Genomic DNA, 20,689 nt, shown 5'->3' with positions numbered 1-20,689 from the left:
GACACTTTGGCGAGATGCGTTTGGGTCCCCTGGAAGGCATCTCGGGATGCCTTTCTCCTGAGTGTCTGTCCCTGGTTTTGGATACTCATTTCTCGGCAGGAACAGTTTTAGGACCCTGGGACCCTCCTATAAGCCATGAGCAAACTTCGATCTCAGCCTCTAGGAGGAGCCTACTAGCTGTCACTAACCCTTTCCAGTAAAAGCCAGGAATCAGACCGATCATGGAACTGACCAAGGGTCAGAGTCATTGGTGGTTAGTCACCCACAGTAAAATCGATGCCCAGAGTTACAGAGCTCTTATCACTGATTTTTTTAAAAATGTGATAGCTCTCTTCAAATGTTGGGCTTCTCATCTAGAAGGGCATCTTATGAGGGAAAAGATAGCCTTGTTCAGAGCCAGGTCCTTGACCTGTGCAGGCCCGCGGAGGATGCTGGACCAGTCATTATTGAAGAATGGACTTTGCTCCCTGGGGCAGCAACGGTGTTTCCCAGTCGTGACTCGTGATGGGTCAGTACATCGTGTTGGGTGGATACACAGGCTCACTTAGATGTTGCTGGGACTTGCAAAGAGTCCTTAAAACTAAGAAGGCAACCTCAGAAGCCATCAGGAGTTGTCACATCATTTTGTCAAGGACACCTGGGTCAGTTGGATCATTTTCTTGGTGGGCACAAGCCCAGATCTGGCCTCAGACATCCCCCCTTATCTAGTACTGTCTACCTTGTGGAAGTTGTTGGCAACTCGGTAGGGGAAGATGCTAGGATGAACGGTCCCCGGGGAAGAACTGTCTGCAGGCGGAAGTTGGAATTTCAACTCGGTCCGTGGGGCGTACTTGATTTATAAATTACTTTCATTGTTTTGGTTTGGTTTTTGCCTTTTATTCCTTTCCTTGGAGAGAAGGATGATATGGATACGGCCAGGAATTTGGTTTTTCTGTTGAGACGTTGGTCAGAGTGATATTCTGGAAAGTGTTTTGAGATGTGGAGATGTAGTGTTTCCTCCATCTACTTAGGAAGTCATTTCTGTTCCTCGTTTCACCCAGAACTTCAGTATTAACTATCTGTTTTTCTCCTTTAGATGATAACTTCAATTTAGAAGATGCCCTTGGTGGAGGGAACAGTAAGTGGTACCTCTTAAATCTCCTGTGTGTCTGACTTGCTTATTTATCATTGCAAAGAGGCTTGTCTCTTTTAAATAAGTCGAATTCGTTTTTACCACGAAAACCTAAGGAATAGATGTATTGTTTGTTGTGGTTGAGTTTTTTTGGCTTTTATCCGTAGGCCTGCTTTTATTTTAAAGCTCTTACAGTCTTTGGGGTGATATAAGACAAACTGAATGTCCTTGCCAGGGCTGGCCTCGTGGGTGCGTAGGGTCACACAGGGCTCCACACTCAGAAGGGCTTCCCTCCTTGGTGGACTGCTCTGTGGCCGTCATATTGAATTTCTTAGTACAGTTTAAGCAAGGGACTCTGCCTTCTCATTTTGCCCCGGGCTCCGCAAACTCTGTAGCTGGTCCAGCCGTCTGCTTTATTTTCTATTGGAAATACATGAATGTAAGTATTGCAGCTGGATGATGATGGAAAGAAGTCCACGGGTGCCTGTGTGTACGGGTATCCCCATCATGACAAAGTACTTGCCCCGCCGTGACAAAGGACACGCTTCCGTTTCTAACTGTTTAGTGAACCATCTGTGTGCAAATGCACGTTTTGTTGTTTTGACTGCAAAGTGCTCATAATTGCACTTCTCCTCTTTTACAGATGACCCGGTGACACCCGAAGCACCCAAACCAAAACCTAATCCAAACCCCAAGCAGCCCGGCTCTTCTGGTAAGACCTTCTCACCCCTGTGGGTCCTTGTGTGTTTTTCAGAGTACAGCGATTTCCATGTCAGCTGAAAGGAGGTAATTTCAGATTTAGCGCGATCTTACTGTGAACTCTCTGTGCAAGGTAATGCCCATCTTCCAGTCGTGGAAAACAGTTTACAAAAAGATATTTTTGGTTCGGGGTTGATTTTTAGTTTGCTGATTTCACTTCCAAGGTTTTAATGGAAACTTTAAAACATTAAATGTAAGATTTTAAATATAGAGAATCAATATGGAGAAACGTATCAGCTTCTTCTTTCCCTTTAGAGAAGCTCTTGGTTTTTTTTTTTTTTTTAAAGGTTTTTGCCGCCTTTTTTCGGACACATCATAGTATTCTCTGAGTATTTGACCAACATCAGTGTTCTGAGTTGAATGGCTGTTGAAACTTCAGATTTTGAGTTGGCTCTTTTGATTGTTTATACATTTGTTTAATTTTTAATGCAGAAAAGTAGAAATACTGTCCGTCCTCTACCACAGTGAAGATGGTTTTTCTCCCTAGTATTTTATATCAATTTAAATGAAACAACTGTTAAGTAAAACTGTCAATCTTTTATTCACACTGTGTCATAACATTATGTTTTGCTTATTAGTATTCCATAAGCATTTTCTTATGTCATTTAATAATTTTTATCATATGACTTTTCTTGGTAGTTATATACTGTCATAACTAATCCCTAATTTTGAAAATGTTATGTTTCTCTGCTATTTTAGACGTATGAGTTGCAAAGCAAATTGAAGCCACCTTCATATGCTTTCTTATGGTTTTATTTCTTTTTTTTTAAATAAATAAATTATTTTATTTATTTACTTATTTTTGGCTGCGTCGGGTCTTCGTTGCGGTGCGTGCGCTTCTCATTGCGGTGGCTTCGCTCGTTGCGGAGCACGGGCTCTAGGCGCGCGGGCTTTAGTAGTTGCGGCACGCGGGCTCCGTAGTTGCGGCTCACGGGCTCTAGGTGCGCGGGCTCGGTAGTCGTGGCGCACAGGCTTAGTTGCTCCGTGGCATGTAGGATCTTCCCGGACCAGGGCTCGAACCCGTGTCGCCTGCATTGGCAGGTGGATTCTTAATCGCTGCGCCACTGGGGAAGTCCAGTAATTGTATCTTTGAAAGATTCCTTCCATAGAGTAGTACGTTTATGGGGTTCCCCGCCACCCCATGTCTGCTTTCGATTCTGATATGTTTCCCTTCACCCCAAGACATCAAGACACTCCCGACAGTTCTGATGTGAGACATGATGCTGTCTTTTTCCTTCTAGATGGCTTTTCGGATTCGGACCTTACTGATGGGACTTCAGATGGAGGTAGGGTTCCCCTTCTTTTTTTGTCTTTCTCTTTTTTTTTTTTTTTTTTTAATCTTTTGTCTGCGCCGCGCGGCACGTGGGATCTTAGTTCCCCGACCAGGGATTGAACCCACACCAGGAAGGGCAGAGTGTTAACCACTGGACCGCCAGGGAAGTCCCTCAGTTTTTTATTTTATATTGGAGTAGAGGTGATGAACAATGTTGTGTTCGCTTCAGGTGTAGAGCAAAGTGAGTCAGTTCTACATAGACACGTGTCTGTTCTTTTTCAAATTCTTTTCCTGTGTAGGTGATTGCAGAATATTGAGCGGAGTCCCCTGTGCTCTACCGTAGGTCCTTTTTCCACCTCTGTCTTTAAAATCTTAGGTCCATGTGGAGGCAAAGCAGTATTTAAATATAATAAAAAATAAGTGTAAAATTAATATATGCTTAGAATAGTTATAACTTGATGAGATATATAGTCATTTTTATGTACTTATGTATGGATAAATGATCGTGTATACGTATGTTACATATAAATATATTTTTACTGTATTCATCTATTATGCATATGTAATCTAAAATAGGCATATGTGTAGTATATGTGTATGCAATATATAAGGCGTAGCCAGACACAAGGTAAAGATCTTCTCCCCCAGGATTCCTTTGGGTCACCCTCAGGAGGTGGGGAAAGATTGTGCGTCAGCCTTGAATTTGGGCGTCACTCTTGGCCCACAGCCTCCTAGGAGGGCTGCAAACTCAGAGCCTCTGGACCTCCCCCTGGAGGGAAGCTCCTTCCATGGCAGTTAACTCCAGCTTCCCCCCCAGGTAGAAAGCCCTGGCTTCAGCCCCCAGTTGGGGAAATCTTTTATTTCTAACTCTGCCATCGAGCTCTGGTTCTTGTTTGTTTCTTGGAGAATGGAGCGTAAACGGTGAATAATAAGATGATGTGAAGATTTCCCAGGAGGTGACCCATGACTCTGACCTCCTTGGCGAGGGACTTTCATGCTCTGATGTCTCCCCACACTCCCGCCCTGACCCGTGTTCTTCCCCCTGCATGTACAATCTGTTTATTGTCCCTTCTCTTTTTAAGCATTTAGGTTATACCAGTTTCTTTTTTTTTTTTAATAAAAAAATAACATTTTTAGTTAACTGCCTGATACTCCTTAATACTTTTTTTTGAGTTTATCGTTCCTGTACAGTATTGTATAAGTTTCAGGTGTATGATGTAGTGATTCAGTATTTTTCTAGGTTGTACTCCATTTAAAGTTATTATCAGATATTGGCTCTATTCCCTGTGTTGTGCAATCTATCCTTGTAGCTTATTGATTTTATATATAGTAGTTTGTACCTCTTAATCCCCTCCCCCTATTTTGCCCGTCCCCCTGGGCACAGACTGGGAACCACTCCTCCCTACTGGGAACCACTGGGAACCACTCGTTTGTTCTCTATATCTGTGAGGCTGCTTCTTTTCTGTTATTTTCACTAGTTTGTTGTGATTTTTAGATTCTGCACCGGTTTCTTGTACATATCTTTACGCTTTGATATCGGATGTCCTCCATGTGGTTCCCTTAAGGTGGTTTCTAAGAAGTAGGGTTTCTGAAAGGAGTTCCCACTTTTACATCCCTTCATGGATTGCTAAATTGCTTTCCAGAATGGCTGGGATCGTTGATAGTCCCACTGGTAAGAGGACCATGTAAGAGATTGCTGGGTTCATTCCTCTCTGGCCTGCCTTAAACGTTACTGGAAACATTTTTGCTTTGAATCCTTGCTTGTTGGAGTGCCATTGATTGACATCAATGGATGAACCAGCCCCCAAAGGGTTATAAGTCTGTTTCTATCAGTCACGCCCTTACGGTGACATGCTTTTTTATCATCTCGTTTGCCTTCTACCGGGAATGCCCCTACCTCCCCTCTTGAGCTCACATACCTTTCAGAGTAAACCCCTTCTACCCTGGTCCCCAAAGTCATGTCTGCAGTGGCTAGCTGTCTACCTTCTAATTGGTTTTCCGTTTAAATTTACGTCTCTAGGTGCTGTACAAGATCGCCCCACTTTGAGGAGTGTAACAGACAGGATTCTAGTTTGATACCCGTGTAACGTGCTCTTACCCACTGCATGTAACAGGCCGTACGCTGGCTCTGTAGCTGCGTAACATGCAGCCCCTCCTTTGTAGCAGGCAGTGTTGCCCCATAGCCACGTAACATGCAGTGCCTGTGTGACTATACTGTAAAGACACACTGGATGTAACGTGCAGTGCCTGTGTGACTATACTGTAAAGACACACTGGATGTAACGTGCAGTGCCTGTGTGACTATACTGGAAAGACACACTGGGAGTGACTGGCTGACATTAAACAAAGCTAAAGGCACCCTCACAAGTGTACAGTCCACTGGGTGGATTCCTGGTTTGTGCACTAATATTTGTACAAGCATCAGCTTAACATCAAGTATCAGGAATGGCCTGACGGTCCAGTGGTTAGGACTCTTTGCTTTCACTGCCGAGGGTGCAGGTTCAGTCCCTGGTCGGGGAGCTAAGACCCACAAGCTGCGTAGTGTGGGCAAAAAGAAAAACAAAACGAGACAAACAGCAACAAAAGCATCGAGTATCCCTTGGCATTACATGTGGAAAAAGTAGAGGGGGTGGTGAAGCAGTATCCCTTAGCCCCGGGGAAAGCACGAAGGAAGACCATACCCAGAGGTGGTGGGCCCATGGATGGCACATGGCTGACAACCACCCCTAGTGAGACTGGGGGCCTGAGAGGTAACAGGAATGTGCCTGGGATGACCCCATAGCCGTGCGAGCATTTAGGTTATACCAGTTTCTTTTTTTTCTCCACTTTTTTTTCTCTCTTTTTTTTCTCTTTTTTTTTCTTCAAGGCTGGAGTAGAGCTGTGCCCACTTCTCAGGTGGGCTCTGAGGCCCTTGCTGGGTTTCTCCCCGAATCCCTGGGGGACTTTGAAGACTCAGTGGGTCTCCTGGGGCCCACCATGGGGCCAGGGGGTTGAGTCAGGTGCCAAGCCTGGATTTCAGGGACACGGGAGCAAGACAGGTGATACCGCCCGCAGAACGAGGACAGCCCCTCCCAGCAGTGCAAAGGGACACCCTGATATTAACGGCCTCATCAGTCCCACGGTCATTTCTCTTAAGGAACCTTCACAACCCAGGGTCAGAGGAGCTGGTCCTTGGTATGAGTTTTCGGTTACCGAACGTCTTCCCAGCGCCATTTGTCACCAAGCCTCGTTCCTCTCTTACAGGAGGCGGTGATGGCGGCAACCAGAGGCCTGGAGGGGCGGAGCAGGGTACGTACCCCTGGTTCCTGATGTCCTGGGTTCCTCACGTGTACTATTGAGGAAAGCAGGAGCCAGTGGTCACAGCCTCACTTTTAGTATTTGCAGCGTCATCTGAAAGATACTGGCATGAAGAATGGTTCTCTGGACACGCGTTCCAAGGGGGCTCAGCGGAAACAGGCAGACCCCGGAGATGCTGGGGATTCAGGTCCAGACCACCGCAGTCAAGCGAATATCGCGATACCGCAAGTCACACGAATTGTATGGTTCCCCGGTGCATCTAAAAGGGATGTTCACACTACACCGTAGTCTGTTCAGTGTGCAGGGGCATTATGGCCAAGAAAAAACACCACGTGCAGGCCTAGATTTATAAAACTTTTTATTGCTAATGAATGCTCACCACCCTCTGAGCCTTCAGCGAGTCATAGGAGTAACGTCAGAGATCACGGATACCGTCACAAACAGAATCATAATGAAAAACTTGAAATATTAGAAGAATTACTGAAATGTGATGCAAAGATGTGAGGTGGGCAAATGCTGTTGGAAAAATGGCGCTGATAGACTTGCCTGGCGTAGGGTGGCCACAAACCTTCAATTGGTTAAAAAAAAAAAACAGGGCTTCCCTGGTGGCGCAGTGGTTGAGAGTCCGCCTGCCGATGCAGGGGACACGGGTTCGTGCCCCGGTCTGGGAGGATCCCACATGCCGCGGAGCGTCTGGGCCCGTGAGCCATGGCTGCTGAGCCTGCGCGTCCGGAGCCTGTGCTCCGCAACGGGAGAGACCACAACAGTGAGAGGCCCACGTACCGCAAAAAAAAAACCCAAAAAACAAAAAACCCCACAGTGTCCGTGAAGAGCACTAGCTTGAGGTCTACCTGCTACCGACAGGATCTGCATTTTAAGTTCAGTCGCCCTCCCATGATGCCCGAAGAAGGAATGCCACCCATATTACCCAGGGTCCTCCAGAGAAACGGGACCACTAGGATGTATAGAGATGAGTAGAAAGACACTTATTGTAAGGAGTTGGCCCACGTAGTTACGGAGGCTGAGAAGGGCCTCGATCTGCTGTCTGCACGCCGGACACTCAGGGAAGTGGCCAGTCAGTCCCCATGCAAAACACCGACAACCAGGACAGCGAATGGCGTAGGTCCCAGTCTGAGTCTAAAATCCCAAGAAGCAGGATCACCAATGTCCAAGGGCGGGAGAAGACAGACGTGCCAGCTCAGGCGGAGAGCAAATTGTCCCTTTGTGATCTAATCAGACCCTCAGTGGATTGGACGATGCCCGTCCACGTTGGTGACGGCTTTTACCCAGGCTAACGGGTGCGAACGTTATTTTTTTCTGGAGACGGCCACATGGATACATCCAGAAATAAAGTGTTCCCAGCTGCCTAGCAGGCCCTGGCCAGTCCAGCTGACACATAGGGTGAACCGTCCATCACACCGTCCTCCTTTTTATTCACGGGGGAGGATGTCTTGTGCACCTGCCGTGTCAAGAAACAGCTGTAGATGTGGGACGGATGCAGGTAGTTTTAGGATTCTTGGTGGGGGGTGGAAACCCCGTCACCCTAGAGCACATGAGACTAACGAAGAGGTGGGCGACTTTGATTTTTCGGAAGGTACATGAAGAGACGGCCATCTGGCTGCTTGAGGTCACACGGCCTCTGAGTGGTCCCCGCTGGGCCCCCTTCCACTGTGGGTTTATCACCCACCTGAGACCTTCCTCACTGAGCTGGGAGGACAGCTGAGCTGGTCCTAGGGGTGGGGAAGAGATGGGGTTTGGCCTCCCACTGGGAGCCAGTTCTTGGATTGGAAACAGCTCGCGTAGTAAAATGAATTCAGACGTGGCTCCGGAGTGACGGGCCCTCTGTGGTTACCGGGGGCCCCGCCTCTCAGGCCTCAGCCCCACCCTCTTCCTCCGGGCAGGGCCGCCAGCCCCCGGCGTGGTCCGTGCGCGAGGGTTACGTGTGTCATGGTGTCCTGTGCTTCCTTCCACAGCCGACTCCCCGGGGGTGGTCCCTGGGATCATCGGTGCCGTCGCAGTGGCCGTGGCCGGGGCCATCTCCAGCTTCATCGCCTACCAGAAGAAGAAGCTCTGCTTCAGAGAGAACGGTAAGGTGCTCACCGCCGCGTCCTTTCCGTGGGGCCTTGCTGCTTTGAAAAGCGTGCTTTCTTTTAAAAAAAAGAACTAAAAAGCAGAGCTCAGGTTGGCACAAACACGTGGAAGGCGGCCGAGGGGCTCCCGAAGTGGCTAGAAAACAGGGATCTGACTTCGTGGCTTTGATCCCAGCGTCTCCTGCATTTAGCCGTGTGAGTTGGTGCAAGTTACTAACCATTCCATTTTGGGGGGCGGGCGTCCCCGTAACGAGGAGAGATGGTAGTCTGCGCTTTAGAATTTTTGTGAAGGTCAATAAGGTCATTGTGAAGGTCAGTAAGGTCATGTGTGAAGGTCAGTAAGGTCATGCATGAAGGTCAGTAAGGTCATGGGTGAAGGTCAATAAGGTCATGTGTGAAAGTCTTGACAGGTTGCCTGGGAGAGAGTGAGTGTTGAAGAAATGTTAGTTCTTACGATTCATTCGTTGTTATTTACATGGACCGCCGAATACCACCGTTACAGCACAGAGATCGGAATTCCATCACCGGGCATTTTGGGACTTTGTACTCAAATGCTAAGTTACTTAGGATTCGTCCTGACATCAGTGAGTTCTGCTGTTCTGAGCACAGTTTATGTTTGTGCATCTCTGGAAGGCTCTGTCCAGGTCTGGCTTTGAGAACCAGCGAGGGCTGGGTTGCGGTGTTTGTGGCTGTGGCTGCCCATCCTCCTTGGAGGAGGCTTGTGGTATCTGAACTTCCCTTCTGTGTATGACCCTAAGTCCTTATCCATACTTTGCCGTTGGCCATAGGTGTCATCTGCCTAAAGGACCCTTTCCTGAGGGTTCTTGGGAAATTCCCAGAAGACTTGATGGAGGCCAAGTTACCCTCTAGGGATGGAGTTTATCCTTCATCTTGCATCATTCCAGATTTCTAGGTTCACAAACACTATTTATAGCCTGAAATTAAAAGTCTGACACAGCGTTTGGATTCAGAGACCTAAAATAAGAGGCCATTTTTATATCCCTCTGCTAGCAGTGGAGGGTAAGGGTGCCTGAGTGCATCTTATTTCCCTCGTGTGAGTGGGTCGCCTTCCATCTGGCCACGCTCAGGAAAGTGTGGTTGGCTGGCGGAATGGTGGGCGTCCAGCAATGCCCAAATGGATAGATGACCAAGTTCCAGGAGATACTTACAAAAGATCTACAGTTAGAACCAAGTGGGGGGAAACAGCACAAAAGAAAACACCGTTTTCTTTTGCTTCTCCTAGAACGAGCGAAGACTTAAAAGACTAGGGATTCGATAGAAGTGAATTTCTGTTTCCTTTTCAATCACACTTTCCACTTTCTCTGAAGATACTCAAACTCAGAGCTTGATGCCCAGCCAGGAGAGGAAGGCGCTCGCTAGGCAAGATAAACAGGAAGTCCTGGCCCCGAGATTTCCTGAAAATCTTCAGGTGAACCCCAGTTGGACTCTGGAATTACAAAGCATTTCTGTTACCGTGTGAACGGGATACATGACTCTCTGGATGTTCGTATGTCAAGACACAGGGATTTGAGGAAACACCCAAGAGTCTTAATAGACTTGACATCATCTCATATTTGGAAAAGGGATTCAGAAATTGGGAAAACCAGGTGTTCTGCATCCCACCCTACCCCACCCCGGGGTCTTGGTCTTGGGTTCAAGCACTGTTCCCCCATTGCAGGGGGAAGGGGTGGGCATGGAAACGGAAAGCTTCCCGGGTAGAAAGAGTTGAACATCCAATTTTCAAAACCAAAGCGAACTTTCTGAAGAACTGGCTCAGAGCAGGCGAGGATTCAACTTTTGCTTCCGGAGAGGCTGGCTCCATTCATTCCCCTAGAATATGTCCTCCAGTCTGTCTTCGTAGGCTGAATTAACATTAGGTGCGACTTTAAATTTTTGATTTGCTTTGTGGTTTTCACAGGTCTGTGGTCTTGAGCTGATGTAGATGCACAAAGAAAAAGGAAAAAAAGGGGGGGGTGAACCTTCATGAGGGAAGGGAGCGGGTGTTTCTGATTTCAGTATAAGCACTTTTGTCTCCAGCTGTAAAGTGTCCAGCAGTGACACAAAGAAACTTGGGTCCCTTTTCTCATATAAGCACCGAGTCTAACGCAAACAGTGAGCATCTTTCTGACTACGTGCGTAGATATCGCGGTTTATAGACCTGCCTTATAGAATGAATTCAGTGTTTGTTGTCAGTTATGTGTTTTTATGAGCAGAGATGGCCAGGTATCGGGTCCATGACGATGCTAGACCTTTTCAGGTCCGTGCAGGACTAGTTTATAGGCTTTATTTCTGGGGTGGTTATTTTAAGGTGTGCAGCTGTGAGCTTGGAGATTTCGTAAGGAGGATGTGGCTCCCGCGTGTACAGTGAGCTCGCGTCCTTGGAGGAAGCGTGGTTTGGGGTGAACCATTATTCTCTGAGCGTGGCGGTTTGCAGAGTGACTTTCCGGGACCTCGTTGTTGTATTGAATTTTGTAGTGTCTGTTGAATTTGCGCCAAGGTTCCTCTCGAGCACTTACGGCGGAAGCAGATGTGTTTTCCCAACGTGGAGACACATCCATCTAGTACTGTCAGCCTTGCTATATACTTAGCTAAGAGCTTCTCCGTGTTACATTTTGTGAGAAGGTATGAGAAAACCTCCACGGCCAGCAAAGTTTGGTAGCTCTGTCTTTTATGCCTAAAGGTTTGAAGTTGTGACTCTAGGAGTTTAATCTGGTTTTCTTCCAAGTGATGCAAGCTGGCCTCTTAAAGCCGTTTTGGACGCAGGCTCCTGGTTGATGTGTGTCTTTGCGTTTTCGTGGGTTGGGTTCAAGTCACCAGTTTAAATGATGGGTGACGCTGAGACTGACCCGCTGGGACAGGGCACAGTGTTTGGTTGTTGTCACTGGATGCGGTCGATAGCTGATTCTCGTTGCTCACTGCACATCCGCCAGCTGCTTCCCTTGTCCTTGATGGTAGCAGATTCTTGCGGCTTTGGTGAAATGAGCTACTGGCATGTCCTCTCCCTCCCTTCTTTCCTTCCTTCCTTCCTCCTTCCCTTCCTGCCTTCCCTCCTTTCCTCCCCGCCCCCCTTCCCTCCCCCCAGTTAATTCTGGTGTCCACTCTGTGATGCTCTGCTCTGTCAGCTTGTCTCCTCAACTTCTGAGCCCAGAGGGCATCTTCCTAACCGCTCTCACTGCTGCCTGGGCTGTGGGCACGCACCTGAAGCAAACCTTTCGGACGTTTACGTCTCGTTGTTTGTTTCTCTTTCATTTTCCTTTCCTGACTTTCCGTTTCAGATGAGTCGAAGACCTAGGGATGAGCAGAAAACCCCAGGTGGGGCCTCAAGATCGTCCTTTCCGATCCGTGTTTATCTACCAAGACGCAGAGTCGAAAGCAGACCTTGTCATTTGTCCTTTTCCTTATTAGTAAAACTGCCACCGTGATGTGTTTCTCCCAGACCAGATGCCATGCCTTGAATCCTATATGTTTTCTCCCTTCACGGTGCACAGAAGCGTATGATATGATATTTTAAGGCCCAGGTAGCTTCAGAATAAGGAAGAGAAATGCAGACATTTCCTTTTAACGTAAAATCCAACAGAAAGAAATGGTACCGGCGGGGGCTTCCATGAACGAACCAGGTTTCTCAGCATCCCCCATCCTTGCCAGTGTATCCTGCAGGGGGTGAGCCGTCCTGTTTTCAGAGTCCTGGGGCAAAGCTGGCCCTGGGTCATAGGGTTTCCTCTCTCACGCGCATGATGGAATTTTTACCCTTCTGATTCCATAGCCCCTGGATTTTTATGGTCCATTTCCATGAAGTATTTCCTAACTCTTGCTCAGATCAGTTTTTGCCAATTATGTGAATTTCCCAGTTCGCAGCGGGTGAAAAAAAAATCCACATATTTAGGCAAAACCTAAAAATCTCACATTTCTGAGGTCAGCGGAGACGTGAGTGTTGGGATCTTGACACCCTAGAATTCTTGCATCCTTGTATATCCCCGTAAGCATGGAAGTCATCGCTGCATTTTTTTTTTTTTTTTTCTTTTTAACATCAGACCATCCCCTTCTTGTGCTGGCTTCTCGGGCTTCCCTGGTGGCGCAGTGGTTGAGAGTCCGCCTGCCGACGCAGGGGACACGGGGTCGTGCCCCGGTCCGGGAAGATCCCACATGCCACGGAGCGGCTGGGCCCGTGAGCCATGGCTGCTGAGCCTGCGCGTCCGGAGCCTGTGCTCCGCAACGGGAGAGGCCACAGCAGTGAGAGGCCCGCGTACCGCAAAAAAAAAAAAAAAAGAACCCTGCAACGGAGGCTCTCCGTGCTCCTCCCGTGGGCCTGGTCATCTTCCACCAGTCACCTTGATGGCCTTGACAGTGGTCACCTTGCTGGCCGTCTGGGTCTTTGAAGAAAGCGTCGCAGATTTCTTGGTTCTGATGAAATAAAGCCCGTGTCCCGGTTAGCACAGGGGTGCATTTAAATCGGATCTCTGTGCCCCAAGAATGAAGTCCTGGGTGTGATCTACAGATGAGGCCCTGCCGGTCAGTGGTCTCTGGGGTCTGCTTTTGGCCCCCAGTGCTTGCTGTGTTTACGTAAACAGCCCGCACACAGAGAGACCCCGAAAGCTGCCATTGCTGTAGTTGCCTTCATAGCTCGAGTGGCTCCTAGCTTACAAGAAAGGCATGTGAGCTGCTTTGGTTTTGAGTTTGAGATGGGGCGTGTTTGGCCTTCTGAGTGGTGAGGTTGCAGCGGGAAGATGCACCTGGTGGAGCCCGGGTCTCCTCTTAGGGGTCCACGGGGTTGGGTTGGGCGCTTGGCATCGGGGAATCCGGCCCTGCATCCCTGACCACACGGCTCCGGCTAAACGGATCCCAGGGGGCCGATCCCTTTCCCCGCCCACGAAGCACCCACCCACTCTCAGGCTCTCCCCAAATGCTGGGCGTTGGTGACACCAACATCAAAACTGGGTGTGCCGGCATCCCCTCCCCCTCCCCCCAAATATCTCTTCAGATAATGGATTGAACATGTCTTTTACTTGTTGGAAATAACGTTTGGCCCCACATGGATTTGGGTTTGGCTGTGCTTTATTATTTCCCAGGGGCATTTCTTTTTTTCTTTTCCTTGAACATACCTGGATATAGGTTTTCTGCGGACCTGTTAGAATATTTTGACTGGGTTTTTTCTTCCTTTGTTTTTCTTTTGGTAGGGAGCTTCTTTGTCACATGAAATTAAAGCACATTTAGGATTTATCGTCATAATAGTTGACTCTACAATGTGAGCGTGTTCAGAGCCTGCCTCCTGCCCGGCCAGCAGAAGACGCGACATTGGCAGTGACCGCCCTGCAGTGTTTGCACAGATCTCCTCAAACTCTCTCCTCTTTGGGTGTTTCTCTTTCTTTTTTTGTCATCTTAGAAGTTTGGTCTCTGACTGGGGTCTCCTTTCGTGGTTGGGGGAAAGGGTGGTGGCTCACGGAATCCATTTCATACAGACGGGGGGGATGCGTGTTTCTGGGACCGGGATGAAAAGTGGTGTTGGGTGTTCACGCATGATGCTAACCCCAGATGCTGTGGTTTTGCAAAAATCAAAGCTTCGGGAATATAGGAGAACGGTCGTCATGGGTCCCGTGAGCTACTTCAGTCCTTTTCACGTCATACATGCTTCCGTGTCCCTTCCCAAGCATGCAGTAAAGAAATAAACATGTTCTGACTGGGAATCTCTCCTGCGTTTTTGTTTCTAACTGAAGTGTAGTTGGTTTACAATGTTGTGTTAATTTCTGCTGCACAGCAGTGATTCAGTTATACACACATATGTTCGCTTTCATATTCTTTTCCATGATGGCGTATCCCAGGATATCGAATCGAGTTCCCTGTGCTCTACAGTAGGGCCTTGTTGTGGATCCATCCTCAGCATTAGCAGTTTGCATCTGCTCATCCCAATCTCCCACTGCATCCCGCCCTCCACCCTGTCGTCCCGTCCTGTCCCCCGCCCCGCTCGCCCGTGCATTTTGAATTCTGTCGCCTCGCACTGTATGCTGGGAGATCGTTTCTGGGGGCCGGCGGGGCGCGGCAGGGTCCTCTTTGCGTTGACGTATGTGTGTTCGAAAACTTTTGGAGTAGAAATTGGGAAATAAAATGATAGACTGAAGAAGCATGGGAGCGAAGAAGCCAGACCCCGCGAGGTGCCCTTCGTGCCTTGATGACCAGGGCGGTCCTCTGCTTGGGGGCAGCGGATGGAGACAGGAGGTGGGAGGCCAGTTCAGCTTGAGAGTGACCATCAGGGGGGGTTGTCTTGGTAGTCACCCTCCTGGGGCGTTTTGTTCTTCTTGCAGCTGACCAAGGCGAGATGAACATGGAGAACCATCAGGGCACCAACGCCGAGCCACCCGGTAAGAAGCGTCCTGAGTGGCCCGCCCCCCCGCGGGTCTGTTTTTCCTCCTCTCACCACTGTCCTGCTCAGATTCTTGGATGGGATCCTTTGTGTCTTGAAGTTTTCAAGGGGGTTCTCTGGGGAGATGCCACATAGACTTTCCGGGGCTTGAGGCTTCCGGTGAGACCTAAGTCCGCTTCACGTTCTCTTTAAATGTCGGCCAGGAGAGTTTTCCAAGCGTCGCCCCACTGCCGCATGGCCGGAGTCAGCAGCTGGCCGGATTGCATCTTCTGAGATGCACGCTTTGCAGCATTTTCACGTGCTGCGGTCACTTTTACAGAATCCTCCCAACCTGGTGGAGAATTGGACCAAGAACAGGAGGTGGCGCAAATTATGGAAACTTCTCAGGGCCAGAGGTGGGACGTTCCGTGATTAGAACCACTTCTGAAAACGGCAGGAAAACACAAATTATGTGTCTAGACACCTGTGTGTGTTTCTTTCTTTCGTTTGTGTATATATGTGGAGACCCACTCCTTTGCCCAAGAAAGGCAACATTTATTGCATAGGACGCCTGTGGAATTGACATAAGTTTGGGTTTTTTTTTTTTAAAGTTTTTGGCCACACCCCACGGCATGCGGGATCTTAGTTCCCCAACCAGGGATTTGAACCCATGCCTTCTGCGTTATAAGGCAGAGTCTTAACCACTGGACCACCGGGGAAGTCCCGAGATAAGTTTTTAGTGAAAAGTTAACATAGTTTTAATTCCAAACATACGGACTTTTAGAAAGTGTCTAGCTCGTTGCTCTTTCAAATAAGGGAAGGATGTGTAACATGAGCTATCCTTTTTTAAGGACAAGAAAATGCGAAAGAGACCTCCAAAACAGAAATGAACTGATCCGAAAATCTTAGCCCTGCATTGTTGTCAATGAACCAACGCCGTGGCCCCTCATTTACAGAATTACTTATTCTGAAATTTGTAGTTTACAGACATTTCTTAGCGTCTCAGAGAAGTCGCGAGTAGAGAATGCCTCTTCTTAGTTTCTTTCTACTTTTCCCGAAGTGTCCGTTTTTTACGAGTGGCCGTTGCATCGTAGTATGAAATGTACCGAATTGTTTTTTCTGACCCGTTGGATTTAGTTTTCGCGTTCTGTCAGTGAGCTTTGAGCGCACTTCTATCTTCTGTAGAAATAGCGTCACCCGCTTCTGGAATTTTCCACCTGCAGGTACTCGCGTGCTTGTCGGGGCCGCTGGGGGTGCCTTGTAAAATCTGTTCTTGTGTCTTGGTCCTCTGCAGTTCAACAGACCCTTCTGGAGAAATAGGAGGTCGGCAGCCAAGTGAGTCATAGCAGGGTCTCGAGCTGGCCTGCTGAGCCTCTCCAAAGATCGCCTGCAGGGACAGAGCGGCCCCGCTGGAAACAAGCCCCGGCTTGTCCGTGCCTTTGCTCAACTTGGGATTCCTGGTTTGAATCTTGAGGTGCGTCACCACCGTGCTGGGTGGGTGAGATTGACTTGGGATGAGTGTTGCCTCCAGAGGGCAATTACACTCACCTTCTCCACGGCCCTGAGGGGTTTCCCGTGTGCTGTGAAAGGCTGACCGACCAAGTCCCCGTCATTCAACCCCACTGAAGTTCCCCAACCAGAAACGCCGCGCTGTTTACCAATTGCCTGTAAATTGAATGCGTCTGAACCTCTGCCGACATTGACCTTTTTATAGAGTGAGGTAAGCCTTCGGCTAGTTTCCTCAAAAGTTCTTCCATTTACTAGGATTTTTTTTTTTCCCACACCAAACTAATAAAGAGAAATTAGAAACCAAGTACTTTTTACTTAATGTTTTGCCATGGGGTGACTTTTAAAAAAGGTTGTGAAACTAGTGGGATGGATCCCCTGTTCCCTTCTCTGGGGCTGTAAGACAGACGATCGCGGTAAGTGCTCGCTCTTTATAGCATCTTGCAATGAACGGAATGCCTGCTCTTCTCCCGGTAACACACGATGACTTCTCCACCTTTAGAAGCATTTCCCCCGTTTAGGACCGCGCACGCACTGCACAGCGCCCAGAATGCTTGCTTTTATACAGAAGGGCTTTGCGTGGACTTTTGTGTTCATCTCGGGAAGTGCAGAAGCCCTGGTGTTGCAGACGGGCTGGACCTCACCCGTAGACTACCCTCCGCGGAAATATTAGTTTCCAGGGGCACAGGCTTGCCTCGTCTAAAGCTCTTAGGATGGTAACCCAGAGCAGTGGCGGTTTCCTGGGAAGACTTCCTCTTGTCACGGATGACGGTGTAAAGAACTGTTGTGTGTTTCACATCAGCCTCTCCAGGTTCAAAGGTATGACGTTAAGCACACCTGCGTGGGCTGCCTTCACAAAGCACCTAACTTGGGAGAGGGCTGCTATGACGTATCAGTCATGAAGGCTGGGTCTTTCTCCCTTCTGAAGCTCAGAAACTCTGCCAGTAGTTTGAGGGGTAGGCATCTGCGCCACCCCCTGCTGTTGAGGACTCAACCCCTCTCCACGCCCGTATCCTTTCTGTGACCTCTCCTCCCTGCGTTATCTAAAAGCGTTTGGAGTTTCTTTCTCGAGGTATTGCTGGAGACCGTCGTCTGGCTCTTTAACTTGTTCTGTCTTTGGCACTATGATAACTTTAGAGTATATGAAATGGTGTAAAAAAAAAAAAAAAAAGGATTGGTATTTATCCTATCCATTCATTGCTGTGTTCAACAAATACCTATGACCTGGTGTGCACAGTGGTGACCATGACATTCAGGATTCTACAGGATGGAACACAAATATATGACATCCATCCATGGATGGGGTCGGCCAGTCGTCAAGAGCTGAGGGCCAGGTTGGTCAATATGCTTGGGTTCCCTCGCTAACTGGCTCGGAGCACCTGGGTACAAAGGTCGAGAGCGTCCATGTTCTCCCCAGTGAGTCATCACGGGTTGCCTTTGAGGTCAAGATTGTGCACGCTGACTTGCTTCATAATAAGAAAAAACGCATACAGTCTTTTTGTAACTCTGAATAACATTGGCATTTTTATAAGCATTGCAATCATACTATAAGCATAAATGCCTCATTAAAGAAGAGAAGAGTGAAAGGATGGGTATTTCTTTAAGGATATGAAATTATGACTGATTCATAAATAAGTATACATTTAAGAAATATGTCAACTAGGCTTTTCTTACGGATGGTGGATGTACATTGTTGTAGACTCGGTTTAATTTCATGTTCACGTAAAAATAAACATGATTTTATCAAAGGTCTGTCTTTTGAAAAATTGAATTTAAATTATGTGGCCTGGATCATTAAATACTTGGCATAACGATTGCTTTTTAAAATCATTTTGGAGCTCCCATATGAAGAAATCACAGTCCAACAGATTTTGAAATCAACAGATTTTATTTAAGGGCCAAAGGGAGACAATACCAGCGGAGGATTTGTTACAAGTCTGGGTCATAATGGGTTTGATTAACCCACTTAAGCTGTGACCAAGTTTTTGCTGTCAAGATGCTGCAGTGAATATCTCTGTAAGCACGTTGTTGTGGCTGTGTGCAAGTGTGTGTGTTGCATTAGTGCCTGAAGTTGGCTTTGTGAGGAAGAAAAGCATGTGTATATTTAGTTTTTATGGACACTGCCCAGTCATCCCCCATAGAGGTGCAAATTCATGATACCCCCCAGTGATGTCAGATCTGTTTCCTCACTGCCGTGCAAACTTTCTGATTGGTGCCAATCTGTAAGTTGAAAATGATATCAAATCAACTGCGTTTACATTGCATTTCTCTTAACACATCTCACTTAATCTCACTTAACACAAGTGAGATTGAGAATCTGCGTAGGGGGGACCCATTTGCATTCCATTTCTGGGGGAAATGAATGCATTTTGCCTACGTTTATATGTGTTATCGGTCCTATCCTTATTGATTTGTAGGAACTCTTTACATATTAAAGCTATGACTGTGAAGTAAGTAGCAAATACTCTTTTTCACTTTATCCTTCACCTTTTAACTCTGAAGTGATATTTTCCCCCATTCATTTTTATTATTTTTGCACAGTGAAGTTAGTTAATGGTTTCTGGGCTTGCTGTCATACTTCTAACACTTCTGTGGGGTTTTTTTACATTAAAATATTTGATCCCCTAGGAATGCGTTTCTGTAAAGGGAATGAGGAAGAGATTCCTTGGTATTTAGTTTTTTAAAAACCGCCATGGGATAATCCCATTATTCCCAAACCATTTATTGAATAATCCATGTTTTCCCACTGATTTGAAATGCAGTTTACATCATCCACTAAATTTCTGGACCTCCCAGGGCAGGAAGTATTTCTTTATTTTTTTCTGTCCTATGGGATCCTTTACAGAAAAAGGTTGGTAACACCTGCTTGAATACATAAAATACCTGTACTTCAAACTGCGTCTTGCAGGGGTCAGGTGTGGTGGAGCAGGTAGTGGCCAGTTATAATATGAAAAAACAGCTATAATAAAAACAGTAGAGTTTTAATTATTTTGCTGCCATAACAAAATACCACAAACTGGGTGGTTTAAAGAAGAGACATATATTCTCTCCGAGTCCTGGAGGCTGGAATCTGAGATCCAGGTGTGGGCAGGGCTGGTCCCTCCTGAGGCCTCTCTCCTCTGGGCATGTAGACGGCTGTCTCCTCCCTGTGTCCTCACTTGGTGGAGAGTTGTCTGGTGTCTCTTCTTACAAGGACGCTAATCCCATCATGGGGGCCCCACCCTCATGGCCTTATCTAACCCTAATCACTCCCCAAAGACCACCGTCTAACACCATCCCATTGGGGTTTATGGCTTCCACAGATGACATGTTGGAGGGACACAAGCATTTGGTCCACACCACTGGGCGATGTGCTCAGCACCCCCTAGAGGTGGTCCCACAGAAGCCCTGGGTCCCCCCTTTGCCCCACCCCTTCCTCAGCCTCCACTCTCCATCCCTCCCCTCCCCTTCCTACCCAGCCTTTAAATTCAGTGTGAGGTAGGACTGCCCTGGCTGTCCAGTGGTTAGGGCAGGAGGCGCAGGTTCAATCCCTGGTCTGGGAACTAAGATCCTGTATGCTGGTATAAAATAAAATAAGAGAAGAGAAGAGAAAATCAAATCAAATCAGTGTGAGGCTACAACCCTCCCCAGAAGCCTCTAGGACACAAGCTGGGTGCAGAACCTCCCAGGAGCCCCCCAGCCTTGGTGTGCTCCCCCATATTACCGAACATTACACTGCAACTCTCTCCTCCTCTTTGTAAACAACTCTTCTTCCTCTGTCTCCACACAGCCGGCATCTAGCCTGCCTCTCTGGCTCAAAACAGCTGTGCGTCAAATGTTTGTTGAATGAATGCACGAGCTCATCTGATGTCCCACACTGTGGAGCTGGAAACTCTGGAATTTATAAATCTGGTGCTTCCACTGCTGCATAGCACAGGGACATCAGCTTGGGGCTTTGTGACCACCTAGAGGGGTGGGATAGGGAGGGTGGGAGGGAGATGCAAGAGGGAGGGGATATGGGGACATACGTATATGTATAGCTGATTCACTCTGTTACACAGCAAAAACTAACACCATTGTAAAGCAATTATACTCCAATAAAGATGTAAAAAAATTAAAAAATAAAAGAACCTACTGTATAGCACAGGGAACTCTACTCAATACTCTGTAATTGTCTATATGGGAAAGGAATCTTAAAAAAAAAAAGAGTGGATATATGTATATGTATAACAGATTCACTTTGCTGTACACCTGAAACTAACACAACATTGTAAGTCTACTATACTCCAATAAAAGTTTAAAAAATAAAATAACTCTGGTGCTTCCAACCAGTTCTTTTT

General features: G+C 47.5%; 1 protein-coding gene across 3 annotated transcripts in view; it reads left to right on the top strand.

Annotated features, from left to right (window-relative positions):
- CD99 (CD99 molecule (Xg blood group)) overlaps positions 1–18,130 on the top strand; it is a 34,669-nt gene extending 16,539 nt beyond the window's left edge. The window contains exons 4-10 of one of the 3 annotated variants that reach the window (XM_060002516.1): positions 1,076–1,117; positions 1,755–1,823; positions 3,112–3,156; positions 6,387–6,431; positions 8,414–8,527; positions 14,827–14,883; positions 16,159–18,130. In XM_060002516.1, the coding sequence (XP_059858499.1) occupies positions 1,076–1,117; positions 1,755–1,823; positions 3,112–3,156; positions 6,387–6,431; positions 8,414–8,527; positions 14,827–14,883; positions 16,159–16,184 (398 nt within the window). In that variant the 3' untranslated portion in view covers positions 16,185–18,130. Of the gene's footprint in view, positions 1–1,075; positions 1,118–1,754; positions 1,824–3,111; positions 3,157–6,386; positions 6,432–8,413; positions 8,528–11,805; positions 11,843–13,704; positions 14,231–14,826; positions 14,884–16,158 lie in introns of those variants that run through there. The other 2 variants (XM_060002518.1, XM_060002517.1) reach the window with 2 other exon arrangements.
- Positions 18,131–20,689: the final 2,559 nt, after the last annotated feature.

This window comes from Delphinus delphis, chromosome X (assembly GCF_949987515.2).
Source record: "Delphinus delphis chromosome X, mDelDel1.2, whole genome shotgun sequence".
Classification (NCBI taxonomy): domain Eukaryota; kingdom Metazoa; phylum Chordata; class Mammalia; order Artiodactyla; family Delphinidae; genus Delphinus; species Delphinus delphis.
The sequence above is the reverse complement of the archived record's forward strand: the minus strand, read 5'-3'. Positions and strand labels throughout refer to the sequence as shown.